General features: G+C 35.7%; 1 protein-coding gene across 3 annotated transcripts in view; it reads right to left on the reverse strand.

Moving 5' to 3' along the window:
- Positions 1-13,911, reverse strand: part of USP34 (ubiquitin specific peptidase 34) — a 221,669-nt gene that overhangs the window by 141,581 nt on the left and 66,177 nt on the right. For all 3 annotated transcript variants that reach the window (XM_045549681.1, XM_045549682.1, XM_045549683.1), the window contains exons 9-10: positions 13,122-13,203; positions 12,942-13,034 (exon numbers count right to left, since the gene is read on the reverse strand). In XM_045549681.1, the coding sequence (XP_045405637.1) occupies positions 12,942-13,034; positions 13,122-13,203 (175 nt within the window). The remainder of the gene's footprint in view (positions 1-12,941; positions 13,035-13,121; positions 13,204-13,911) is intronic.

The raw sequence follows: 13,911 nt of genomic DNA on the forward strand, positions 1-13,911 counted from the left end.
AACACTTTTACTAGAGTACACAATAGAAACTCTGTTATCATCAAGGTCTATATAGTAAAACATGAGATAGAAAAACTCCTTTGTTATAATAAACAAAAAAACAACAATACATGAGGGGAAATTTATGAAGATATGACTACTATTAATAAATACTGCATGGTGTAAAATAAAAATATTTTATAGCCATAAAACTGCTAACTACTAAATCAAGATAAAGCAACAAATATGAGAAATTTCCAATTTGAGGGATCTCAAAGGTAAAGAGCTGATGTTTCCTATTTATGTTACATAAAAAGTCCGTAAGATATAGACTTTTTGATTCTAAAACATTCATTTTCATATTCTATAGGCATAAACCATAATTCTCTTCTGCTACCACCCTATCAGCGTAAATATGCACAACCTAATTCTGAAGCACAAGGTGAAATAAATGTAATAATATTGGGGGAATTCTTCTATGTGAAGAGACTTCTTATAAACTACACTATTCAAAACTTTGATTACTACTATTTACTTCAACATCATTAATTACTCATTAAAAAATGACAATATTTTAAAACTACGAACAGCATTTTTAAGTGAATAATTAATTATAAGCTAACCACTTTTATAGGTCTCATCTAAGAATGTTAATTTTAATATAGTATTAAATAAGATTACAACTAGACAACACAAGTTAAGTATCCCCTATCCAGAAAGCTTAGGACCAAAAGTGTTTCAGATTTTGAAATTTTTGAGATTTTGGAATATTTGTATTATATACTTATCAGTTAAGGATCCCTAATATGAAAATCCAAAATCTGAAAGTTTCAGATTTGGGAGTATTTTGAATTTTGGATTTTTTTATTAGGGATACTCAACCTGTATTAACAGCTTAAACTTACTTTTTGCCAACAAGTAACTAATATACACTTTTTCTAATCAGAATGTGAAAAAACATAGTATATAATAAATTTGAGTTTCTGCCAATTTAATCATTAAAATAATGGGATTTCTATATTTAATTTAGATAATCAAATACCTTGTTGGCTATTTTTAAGTAATAAGACCCTTAGAGAAAATTATGAATCCTGTAACTAAGGCCAAAAAATATATATTAAGCTCTTCTAGATGTGTATGTTATGAAAACAAACTCAAAAAGTACAGAAAAAATATTATGGAGATTGCATGGCTTGAGTCCTGGTAAAGATGGCATTAAGAAGCCGTTTCACAGACTCTCCTATATTAGTTTTCAAAAAGAAAAAAAAAGAAACAGGACATCAGGGAAGATGGCAAAACAGAAAATGCCAGGAATCCATCTCTGCACCTATACAATTGTACTGGCAGAAACTATCAGATGTAACTATTCTGGAACTCTGGACTCAATCTGAACTCTTACACTTCCACGAGAAAGCTTGGCTGGTAAACTGTAGTTAGTATCAGCCAATTTCAATCACCAACACCACAGCTGCTATGTATTCCTGACACTCCCCTGCCCCCTCAGTGCTATGACAAGACAGCTACAGAGGCAGCAATTCAGTTTCCTAGTGCAGTCTGCTGAAGCCAAGGTGGGCATAGGTCCAGGTCCTCCAAATATCAGGGTTCTATGTTCTGATAGCTGATTGCTAGCTCTGATTGATGTGATACACACACAGAGGCTGGCTGCCACTGTTTGAACACAAACCATCTGAAGTGCTTACCAGAGGATTTAAAAGACCTGCACCTATTTTGGGGGGAACTTTCAAAAAAAACTGTGTGCAGGGAAATTTAGAAAGCTACCATGCATGACCAAGGAAAGTTTTTACTCAGAAAAGACTTTAGCAGACCATAAACTTCCACGTAAGGCTGATCCCTAACACAGATAACCCTACAACAATCAAGAGAAAAAACAAGCAAACCCTGGAATAAGAGGACCTGATTTCCAGAGTTACCATGTTAGTTCAAATGTCCAATTTTCAACAACAACAAAAAAATCACAAAATATGCAAAGAAACGGGAAAGTATGGCCCATTCAAAGGAACAAAATAAAGTACACATAAAATGTACCCAACAAAGCCCACCTGCTAGACTCACTAGACAAAGACTTAGACAAAACAAAAATCTCAAAAGCAGCAAGAGAGAAGCAACTTGTCATATACAAGAGATCCTGAATAAGAATAACAGCCCATTTTTCATCTAAAACCTAGGAGGCCAAAAGGCAGTGAGTTGATATAATTAAAGGGCTGAAAGAAAAAAACTTTCAATCAAGAATTCTATATTCAGCAAAAATGTCCTTCAAAAAAACAAGGAAGAAATTAAGATATCCCTGGGAAAAAAGAAGCTGAAGGAGGTTACCACCAGACCTGCCCTGCAAGAATTGCTAAAAGGTAGTTTCCTGGCACTTTTCCAGCTGCCAAATGGGAGAGGGACAACAAGATGGCAGCAGTCACAAACTCTAGCTCCAGCTGTTGGACAACCTGGTGAGTGGTGGGGCAGCCAGGGCTGGCTGTAGCCTATCTGAGCTAGCGTGAGCTGTAAGTGCAGCTCTTTTTTCCCAGCAAGCCAATGGGCTCACAAACCCTGGAGTGTTTCAGGAAAAACTGTTTGCTGGGCTGGGCGATGTGTGGGAGAACCAGAAGCCTGGAGCTGGAGCCCAGGAACCAAGGAAACATGGGACTGGGGCTCAAAGGCGCTCACTTAGGCAGCCCAAGGGTCATTAGCAGGTCGCTGGTGAACTTTGAGGCTTTGGCCCTGAACTTACCTCCAACTCCTGATGGAGTTCTTGGTGCTCTTGTGGAGCACATGCCTTGGTCCCCTGCTATATGTCTCCAGGAGACACAAACTAGCTTTCTGGACCCAGCTCAACCTCAGAGCTCTGCATCCCTCTGTCATTGCTGCATATACACCCTGCATCCCACTTCATCAGGTATTTGTCTGTCTCCCACAGAACAAAAGCTCCCTGAGGCAAGGATGGCACTGACCTAACCCCATGTTCCCAGCAACCAGCACAAAGCCCAGCACAAGAGGGCATTAATAATTGTTGGAATTAACCCTTTTCATCCCTCTCAAAATTCTTGGGAATAACAAAATAATTTAATTTGGTCTTGGAGCAGGGTACAAGATGAATAAATATGAATTACCTTGCAAAGAGAAAAGAAAGGAAATATATGCTAAAAGGACTCCTTCAGCCTGGTCCGAAGGTAGTGAGTTATCTCACTTGATTGTTCACAGTCAGTTACAGATTGAACTCCTTGTTCTACCATTCCCCCACCCTCACTACTGCACTTGACTAGTCTAAAAAAAAAAAAAAGGACTCCTCCAGACTGAAATGAAAGGAAGCTAGACAACAATGAAGAACTAAAGGTCTCTGATAAAGGTAAATACATAGGCAATTATAAAAGCTAGTATTGAAATTTTTATTTGTAAGTACACTTTATTTTCTATATGATTTTTAAAACATGCAAAGAAAAATCATTAATCTATGTTACTGAGCACACAAATGCAAATCAAAAGCACAACATATCACCTTACATCTATTAGATTGGTTATCATCAAAAAGACAAAAGGTAAGTGTTAGGATATGGAGAAAAGGGAATCTTTACATAATGTTGGCCTGAATGTAAACTGGTACAGTCATTATGGACAACAGTATGGAGGTTCCTTAAATAATTGATATACAACTACTTTATGATCCATAATCCCACTTCTGGATATATACCCGAAGAAAATGAAATTACTATCTCAAAGACATATCTGCACTCCCACATTAACTGCAGCATTATTCACAATAGACAAGATACACAAACAACCTAAATGTCTTTCCACATATGAATGGATAACAAAATGTGGTACGTATATATGACTACATTATTCAACCTTTAAAAAGGAAATCCTGCCATTTTTGATATGGATGACCCTAGAGTAAGTTAAGCTAAGTGAAATAAGTCAGACACAGAAACATAAATACTGCATGATCTCATTTATATGTCAAATTTAACATAATCAAACTCTAAGAAGCAGAGAGCAAAATAGCAGTTGCTGGGGGCTAGGAAGAAGGGGGAAATAAGATGGTATTTGTCAAAGAGGGCAAGGTTTAAGTTATGCAAAATAAGTAAATTCTGGAGATCTCAGGTACAGCAATGTGACTATAGTTAACAATACTATATCGTATACTTGAAAATTTGCCAAGAGCATAGATTTTGAAGTGCTTTCACCAGAAAACAGAAAGAAAGAAAAGAAAATGATAACCGTGAGGTAATGGATATGCTAATTAGCTTGCTTGTGGTGATTATTTCACAATGTCTATATTAAAACATCAAGTGGTGTACCATATATACAATTTTTATATGCTTATCTATTAGACCTCAATATGTCTATATATATCTCCATATATTACATATACTTCAATATCTATCATAACTCAAGTGAAGACAACAAATAAATTATATGCAAATCATATATTTGATAAATGATTAACATCCAGAATATATTTAAAAATTCCTAGAACTCAACAGAAAACCAAAAACCCAATCAAAAACAGGCAAAGGATTTGAATAGACATTTCTCCAAAGAAAATATACACATAACCAATAAACACAGGAAAGAATGCTCAACATCATTAGTAATTAGAAAAATGCAAATAAAAACCACAATGAGATACTAATTCACACCTACTAGTATAGCTAAAAAATTTTTTAAAAGCCAAATAACAAGTGTTGGCAAGGATGTGGAGAACTGGAATTCTTCTGTATTGTTGGTGAGAATGTAAAATGACATAGCGGCTGTATAAAACAGTTTAGTAGTTCTCTAACAGTTAAACACAGAATTACCACGTGATCCAGAAATTCTCCTAGGTACACAGACATGTGTGGCTTAATGACAGGTATACATTCTGAGAAATGCCTCATGTAAACATCACCGAGTGTACCGACACAAACCTAGACAGTATAGGCTATTACACACGTAGGCTACAGAGTACAGCTTATTGCTCCTAGGCTAAAACCTGTATAGCATGTTACTGTACTGAATACTGTAGTTACTGTACTGAATACTGTAGGCAACTGTCACACAATGATAAGTATTTATGTATCTAAACATAGCTCAATGTAGAAGAGGTAATTTGATGCACTATAACCTTATGATGGCTACAACATCACTAGGGGACAGAAATTTTTCAGCTCCATTATAATCTTACAGAACCACCATCATATATGCGGTCATTGACCAAAACATGGTTATACAGCACATGACTGATATATACAAAATAACTAAAAGCAGGGAATTGAACAGATATTTGTATACCCATGTTTGCTACAGAATTACTCGTAACATACAAAAGGTAGAAGCAAACCAACTGTCCACTGACAGATGAACAAACAAAATGTGATATATACATGCAACAGAATATTATTCAGTCATAAAAAGGAGTCAAATTTTGATATATGCTACAACCAGGACGGACCCTGAAAACATGACATTTAGTGAAATAAGCCATACAGAGATGGACAAATATTGTATGATTTCACTTACATGAGGTACTCAGAATAGGCAAACTCAGAGACAGAATGTAAAACGGAAGAAACCAAGGGCTGGAGGGAGGGAAAAATTGAGGGTTATTGTTTAATAGATACAGAGTTGTTATTGGGGATGATGAAAAATTTGGGGGTATAGAAAGCAGTGAGAGTTATGCAATAGTATGAATGTATTTAATCCCACTAAATTGTACACTTATGAATGGTAAAAATGGTAAATTGTATGCTATGTATATTTTACCACCATAAGAAAGAAAAGAAAAAGTACATGTGTGTTAAAAGTCATCAACCAAAAACTCAGAACAAAACAAAGCCTCTCATGGGATTGATGAATACTTGAAAAAACTACAAGAGAGAAAAATCCTGGTAAGAGATGATATGATATACTTCTTACTAAAACTTTCTTTTTTAAATTCTTAGTTCAGAAAATAGTGGACTGCTACTACTAATCATGCTTACTACAAGGTTCTGAGGGGAAATAACAGTGGTTCTAGTTAGTATCTTTCACTGAGTTAAGTTCTTCTTCAAGGGGGGTGGGGGGAGGGGATGGGTGTATGCCTACAGGACGAGTGCGTTGCACACCCTCTGGGAATGGTCATGCTTGAAGGTGCAGACGGGGGGGGGGGATGGAGGTATGACTACATGATGAGTGCCAGGTGCACTGTCTGGAGAATGAGAACGGACGCGCTTGGGACTCTGACTCGGGGGGATGGGCGGGACATGGACAATGTATATGACCTGAACTTATGTACCCCCATGATGAGCTGGAAAAAAAAAAAAAAAAAAAAAAGTTCTTCTTCAAGCATAAAGAAAAAAACATTTCAAGTGCACACAAACCCAGAATATAACATCCACAAACTTCTCTTCAGGGAGAACAAAAGGCTACTCTGTGAAATTCACAAGAAAAATAAATTCAAATTAACTCTGGAATGAGGAAACAAGAAATGAGAAAAAAGGACATGTGGCTATATACTTAAATACAGAATTCATACTAAACAACTGTGGGAATTATGGTTATAGTATAGAATCTAAATGTTATAATATTTGATAAAGTACAAATAACATAAATAATAAAAATTGGAAGGTAGAAAATGAGAAAGTTGGAAAAAATGATTAGGAGAATTTTCCTCATCCTTCAGAGGGGAGGAAAATCAATCATTACTGTATTTTATAATAAAAAGAAACAAATCCACAAAACACGTCACCAACAGACAAGAAATTTCAACAAATTTCTCAAGACTAAAATGAATGGGAATGCCTTTTAAAAATATAATAGGTAGAGAAAGCTGCAGCTTAAAGTAGGTTGCGAGGAAGCTACAGAGGAGGCAGGTCAGACAATCTTCCCTGTATAACGGGGATTCTGGACTCAGAGTAATAGATTTGGTGGACAGCAAGAATGAAACACAGAGATGGAAAGATGATTTAAGTAAAGTTTTCCATAATGAATGATTGTATTGTTCTAACTAATGGATGGCTGCTAGATACAAACAGCCATTCTATAGTATCCACCAGGGCTCTTCCCTGGGGAAAAAAAATTATATAAGCACTAGCTTTCAAGTATAAATATTGGTACCCCTTTACATTCTCTCACTGAGAGTTCCATAAGCTGAAAGCCTGATAAGATTAAAGAGTACAAGTAGTTATGCCTCTATTATCACTCTGAAAGTTAGGAGACAGGAGTCCCATTTGAGAGACTGCTCTAATGGAAAAGAATTTCACAACACCACAGTGTCAGTGTCAATACCACTTACCTAGCTGTCTTTTCTTTTCGTTTTTTTTTTTTTTTTTTTGAGACAGAGTCTCACTCTGTCACCCTGGTAGAGAGCTCACTGCAACCTCAAACTCCTGGGCTGAAGCAATCCTCTTGCCTCAGCCTCTGAAGTAGCTAACACTACAGATCCAAGTCAGGATGCCCAGCTAATTTTTCTATTTTTAGTAGAAATAGGCCTGCTTCAGCCTCCCAGAGTGCTAGGATTACAGGCACAAGTCAACATGCCCAGCCATCCTAGTTGTCTTTTTAAAATATGAAGGGATTGCAAAGGTATATGAAGAGACCCACAACATAAAAGAAAAACATCCAGTACAGATAAGAGATTTGAATATGTAACAGAGGAAGGAATAATCACTCATATTAACAGTTCCTGAAAAGGTAGGAGGGAATAAGATTCAAATCATAAAATATAATATAGAAAGGGACACTGCAGTGGCCAGACACTAACTGAAGTACAGTCATGACTTCACATGCCAGCAGTATGCAATGTCTCACAAGGCAGTAATCTAAATATGTATAAAGGTACACAAACAGAAACTAAGAGCTATAAGAGTATGTATCAGCATTTCTAAAATTAGTCACTATTAACCCCTTTGAGAATCTGATGAAAATTATACACCATTTGTCCTCAAAATATGCATAACGTACATCTGAATCATATAATACTTAAATCCCCTTCTAAATCCTAGAGAATTTGGTTCCTATCATCGAGACATGGAAATCTATCCCAAAAAAGCTATTTAGATCCATTTTAAGATTTTAAGTAATTCCATGTGATCATTCCTTGTATGAAAAAGAAGAAAAAAAAACAGAAAAAGATTTTAAGTATTATCCCCATCAATTACATAAATTTATATAGAAGTTCAAATTTAGAAAGCATTAAACAATAAATTCCAAAAGAGTTGAAAGGCTTTAAAGCTTATTTTTTTGAAGTCCTATGAAGAAAGATTTATAGTAGAATGATGGGGAAAGGGAGATGGAGAGAGGTAATCAGAATAGTAGCTTTCAATCTATATTTACTGAAAAACTAATACATACCTGTAAAAATTTCAAAGTTTACATAAGTACAGACAATGGAAAAGAAATCTCCCACCTATCTCAGACCACTACTCCAGAAGCAAGCCATTTAAAATTTCTTGCGTATGTTTCCAAAACAGTCCCAGGCATTCACACGTACAAAAAATACATTTGTATGTATATATGTGCATTCTCTTTTTTTTTTTTTTTTTTTGAGACAGAGTCTCACTTTGTTGCCCGGGCTAGAGTGAGTGCCGTGGCGTCAGCCTAGCTCACAACAACCTCAAACTCCTGGGCTTAAGCGATCCTATTGCCTCAGCCTCCCGAGTAGCTGGGACTACAGGCATGTGCCACCATGCCCGGCTAATTTTTTCTATATATATTTTTAGTTGTCCAAATAATTTTTATTTCTATTTTTAGTAGAGACGGGGTCTCGCTCAGGCTGGTCTCGAACTCCTGACCTCGAGCGATCCACCCGCCTTGGCCTCCCAGAGGGCTAGGATTACAGGTGTGAGCCACCGCATCTGGCCCTCTTTTTAAAATTATCTTAAAATTTAGTGGATGGGGGGAGAACTCAATGGGAGAATAGTCTTGTAATAAAAATATCTGTTATCTATGCAGTGCTTCATAAAAATATTTCTTAGAGATGGTCCCACATGAATACAAAAGAGCAACTTCAGCCCTTTCTAGTGACTATGTATCATTTTATGGATTTCCCAAAACTTATTTAACTAGTCTCACAGTAATAGACATTCTTGTGCTGCTAGCATGTTATGCTGTAGTGAACATCTTCATGTACATGTACATACAGGATAAATTACCAGAAACAGAATCGCTATATTGTTCCCTAAAAGATGTACTACACCTTGGTCAACACAAAGTACTATTAAATATAATAGGATTTGCCCAATATGTGAAAAATGCTATTATTTGAATTTATATTTCTTTAATTATAAACAAAGATAATCATTTTTCATTTATAAACCTTTTGTATTTCTTTTTCTGTCATCTTTGTCTATTTGTTCCTTGGATTCCACTGTAAGAGCTATGATATAACAAGGCCAGGTGTGGTGACTAACACCTGTAATCCCAGCACTCTTGGAGGCTGAGGCGGAGGGCGTGCTTGAGCTCAGGAGTTCGAGACTAGCCTGAGCAAGAGCGAGACCACACCTCTACTAAAAATAGAAAAAAAAAAAAAAACAAGAGTTGTGGTACAAACAATGAAAATAGTAGTAGCCAATGCAATTCCTACTGAACAATGACATGGTGAATGGGGGTGTCTCTCTCTCTCTGATGAGCAATGTGACCTCAAGAAGTTAGTTGGGAGGCCGGGCGCGGTGGCTCATGCCTGTAATCCTAGCTCTGGGAGGCCGAGGCGGGTGGATCAGTCGAGGTCAGGAGTTCGAGACCAGCCTGAGCAAGAGTGAGACCCCGTCTCTACTAAAAATAGAAAGAAATTATCTGGCCAACTAAAAATATATATACAAAAAAATTAGCCGGGCATGGTGGCTCATGCCTGTAGTCCCAGCTACTCGGGAGGCTGAGGCAGTAGGATCGCTTAAGCCCAGGAGTTTGAGGTTGCTGTGAGCTAGGCTGATGCCACGGCACTCACTCTAGCCCGGGTAACAAAGTGAGACTCTGTCTGAAAAAAAAAAAAAAAAAAAAAAAAGAAGTTAGTTGGGGAGGGGGCGGGGGAAAACAAAAGACTCAGGCAAGACTATGTGAAACAAACCAATTAACTCTGGATACTTTGAAATCAGTTATATTTGGTGCTCAAATTAAAAGAACACAGAATGTAGAAATTTCTAATCTTTCTCAATCTGTGGTAAATTCAAAAGTAAAGCAATTAACAAACCAGGGACACATCTAATTAAAATAACTTTTAAAATACATTCATTTCATTATTACATCTTATTGGAGCATCTTTTATAGATATTTTAAGTTATTGCAAACTGTATCACAGAGGTTACTGCCACAATTTCTTTAATCATTTTTGTTAGGTTAGTTCCAAATTTTTACTAGTGTATACTGCTAAAAGTTTTAACAGACCATACTAAGAATTATAAACTCGATGAATTTCAAATTCCATAAAGAATAATCCTTCACTATCCTAGTTATAATATTTGCTATATGTTACTGAATATCATTGTTTTCATATTGTGCTGAGCCAAATAAAAACTAAAACTCTACTAAAAAGAGTAACATTTTCAAAAAATTATGAAAAAATTTCCCATTACTGTGAAATATGAACTGCTTCTTTGATTTGTTAAAATGATATTTATATGTAAGCATCAAATGTTAAATATGGGAAGTAAAAGGAAATGTATTGAAAAATTATCACAACCAATCTAAGAATTCAGTGAAGTCTCAAGATCATTAAATATAATGGAAAAATAGCACTATAATGGAAGTTATTAAGTATAATCAAAGAAATCGCTGACAGCAATAAAAAATAAAATAAAAATTCCTAACATTAAGCTTAACACGAAATAAAAATCTATATACCAATAACTTTGAAATTATGAATCATACAAAAGAAAACGAAAAGGCATATCATGTTTTGGATAAGAAGACAGAACTTCGATTCTCCTCACATTAATCATTATCACAATAAAAACAACAGTATTTTTTAAGTCAATGCTAAAATCCATATGGAAAATGATATGGTCTCTGTTACAACTATTAAACTCTGCCACTGTAGTGCAGAAGCAGCCATAGATAATACATAAAAGAATGGACATGGCTGTTTTGCAAAAATCTACAAAAACAGATGGCTGACCCCACAGGCCATAAGTTTACCAATGCCTGGTATAAATTATAAGCAGACATACAAATAGGTCAGTCTAGGAAGTTCAGAAAATGACCAAGTCAAGACAAAATCGGTATCTCAAGTCAGTGAAGAAAAAAGACTTACTGAACAAACGGAATTGGGACAATTACATAACCAAAAAATGGGGAGGAGGGAAGTTGGGCATATACATAACACCTTAAACCAAGATAAAGTCTAGCTGGATCAGAGATTAAAATATATAAATTGCAACAGAAAATGTACAGAAAGAAAACTAAAGAGGAATTCCCTTGTAATCACAGGAGTAGATAATGGATTTCAAATCAAGACACAAAATCCACAGACCATAAAAAATATAACCACAAACTTAAAGCAGTAAAAACCACCTTGCTAAAACCAAGACACTAAACTACAATATAGTCATGAGTTGTAATCACAAACAAAAGATCAATTTCATTGACACATAAAGAACTCCTACAGGCCAGGCACAGTGGCTCACATCTGTAATCCTAGCACTCCAGGAAGGCCAAGGCAGGAGGATTGCTTGAGCTCAGGAGTTTGAGACCAGCCTGGGCAAAAGCGAGACCCCACCGCTACTAAAAATAGAAAAATTAGTCAGGTGTCATGGTGCACACCTGTCTGTACTCCCAGTTACTCAGCAGGATTCCTTAAGCCTAGGAGTTTGAGGTTGCAGTAAGCTACCATGATACCACTGCACTCTACCTGGGGCGACAGAGCAAGACTGTCTCAAAAAAAAAAAAAAAGGTCCTACAAATAAGAAAAAACAAAAGCAACTGATAAATGGTAAAGAACATAAACAATCCCAGAAAAGCAAACAAAATTGCTCTTAAATATAAAATTTGCAAGCCCATTTGTAATAAAAGAAACACAAATTTAAAACACTAATGATATCACTTTTCACCTATCAGATTAGCAAATATCAATAAATTTAATGACGGAATGCACTGAGGAGACTAAGGGTAAAGTGGAATTGTCATACCAGTATTTACCACAATTAAGCCACACACATGCCTTTACCTAGCTTTTCTACTTAGAAGTGGAAATTGACCATAGCTACACAAAAGTTTTGTATACAGATGAAACAACAATGTTAGAAGTTACTTATCATAGAATTTTTATAATATTAAAGACAAGACTGGGGAAAAAATCATGTCCATGAATGGGAATTGGTTAAATAAATTATGGTACATACCTTTAATGAAACACTATACAACCTTACAAACCTTACAAAAAACTAAGAACACACTTGATATACTAATGCGAAATCTCCAGAATAAATTGGTGACTCAAAAAAAGCCAAGTCTGTTTGGTATGCTACATTTGTGAAAAACAGTAGGAAAGAAAAATGTACACAGTTAGTTATTTATACAGAAAATCTCAGACACACCTGAGAGGATAAGAACAGCATGCCTGAGAGTCAGGGACAGGATGGGAAAACGTATAATATATCCTTTCATATTTACTTTTTGGATTTTGAATCATGTGGATATATGCCTTTTTACAAAGTTAATAAAAAAAACAATGCAATGGAGAAGAAACATACCAATACAGTATTCAGGATAGAAGGGTACACTATATAAATGAGAATGGGAAAATGTCTCTATTAAACAGAGATGGCTTCATGAAGAAGCTCCAATTGACTGACTCTGATTTCCTTCAACTCTACCAAGTAACATAGTAAGACATGGACTCTGAAGACAGACCTCAGATGTTCCAGTCCTGGCTTGTCCATGTCTTGCTTGGTCTCCTCAGCTATAAAATGGGATAATGATAGAATTTTACCTCATAGGGGGAGTAAAGAAATTAGAACATATAATAAGGAAAGCATTCAATAAATGTGAGCTGTTAATATTACCTGTGCTGCAGCCCAAATGCAGTCAATATGCTGAGTACTCAGTCGCCCTTCTGCTGCCAAAAAATTCAAAATCACTTGGCACTGTTTAATAATCTGGAAAAGAAAAACTCAGTATCATTAATTTTTTAAAATACTCTTCTCTCTCGATAGAACAGAGAAGCCACATAATAGTCCACAAACCTCAATATGTAAATTTGGTCCAAATATGTGCTCCACCACATTGTTGCTAATAAGCCAGTCTGCAAGTTCTTTTGCAATGGACCTACAGTCAAGTAATAAAAATAGTACATTTAAAAGACAATTTTTTGATCATCTTTTCTCATGTCTAAAAGGCAGACTGAGTTGTTCCCATACAAATTATAGTGATTACAGACAATTAGTTGTATAGAGTACTACAAAGCATAACTAGAATGAAATAAATGAATTCATAAATTCAAATTCCCTGAGTTTATAAAGAAGCAACAAATAACTGAAAAGTCAGAATAACAAGTAACACCAGGTAAACAGGTGAGAATACCAAGTGTAACATTTACATAGTGATGTATTAAACCATTCAAGGCCTTTGTCTTCCTTTTTTTTTTTTTAACCTCCAAAGAGTAACATAGTGAGCCTTCCCACTTTTTAATTCCCTTGGTAGGCACTGAAGCATTCAGGAAAGATTTCCCAACATGCCCTCTATAGTGAGATAATATCAGGAAAGTAAATTATAAAATGAGTGAACTAAGAAGGAATTAACCCAAACTAAACTGCAAGTCTCCTGACTGATACTATGAAAGATTCCACTAATGAAAAAAAACGGTAAATGCTAAGTAGATAGTTACAGACTGCATAATGATGTTTCAGGCAATGACAGACCAGATATAAGATGGTGGTCACATAAATTATAGTGAAGCTGAAAAACCCCTATTACCTAGTGAGGCTATCTCTGTCTGTCATAAAGCCATGGTGCAAGATGCATTATTCAGGTATT

Source organism: Lemur catta, chromosome 4, assembly GCF_020740605.2.
Source record: "Lemur catta isolate mLemCat1 chromosome 4, mLemCat1.pri, whole genome shotgun sequence".
Taxonomy (NCBI): domain Eukaryota; kingdom Metazoa; phylum Chordata; class Mammalia; order Primates; family Lemuridae; genus Lemur; species Lemur catta.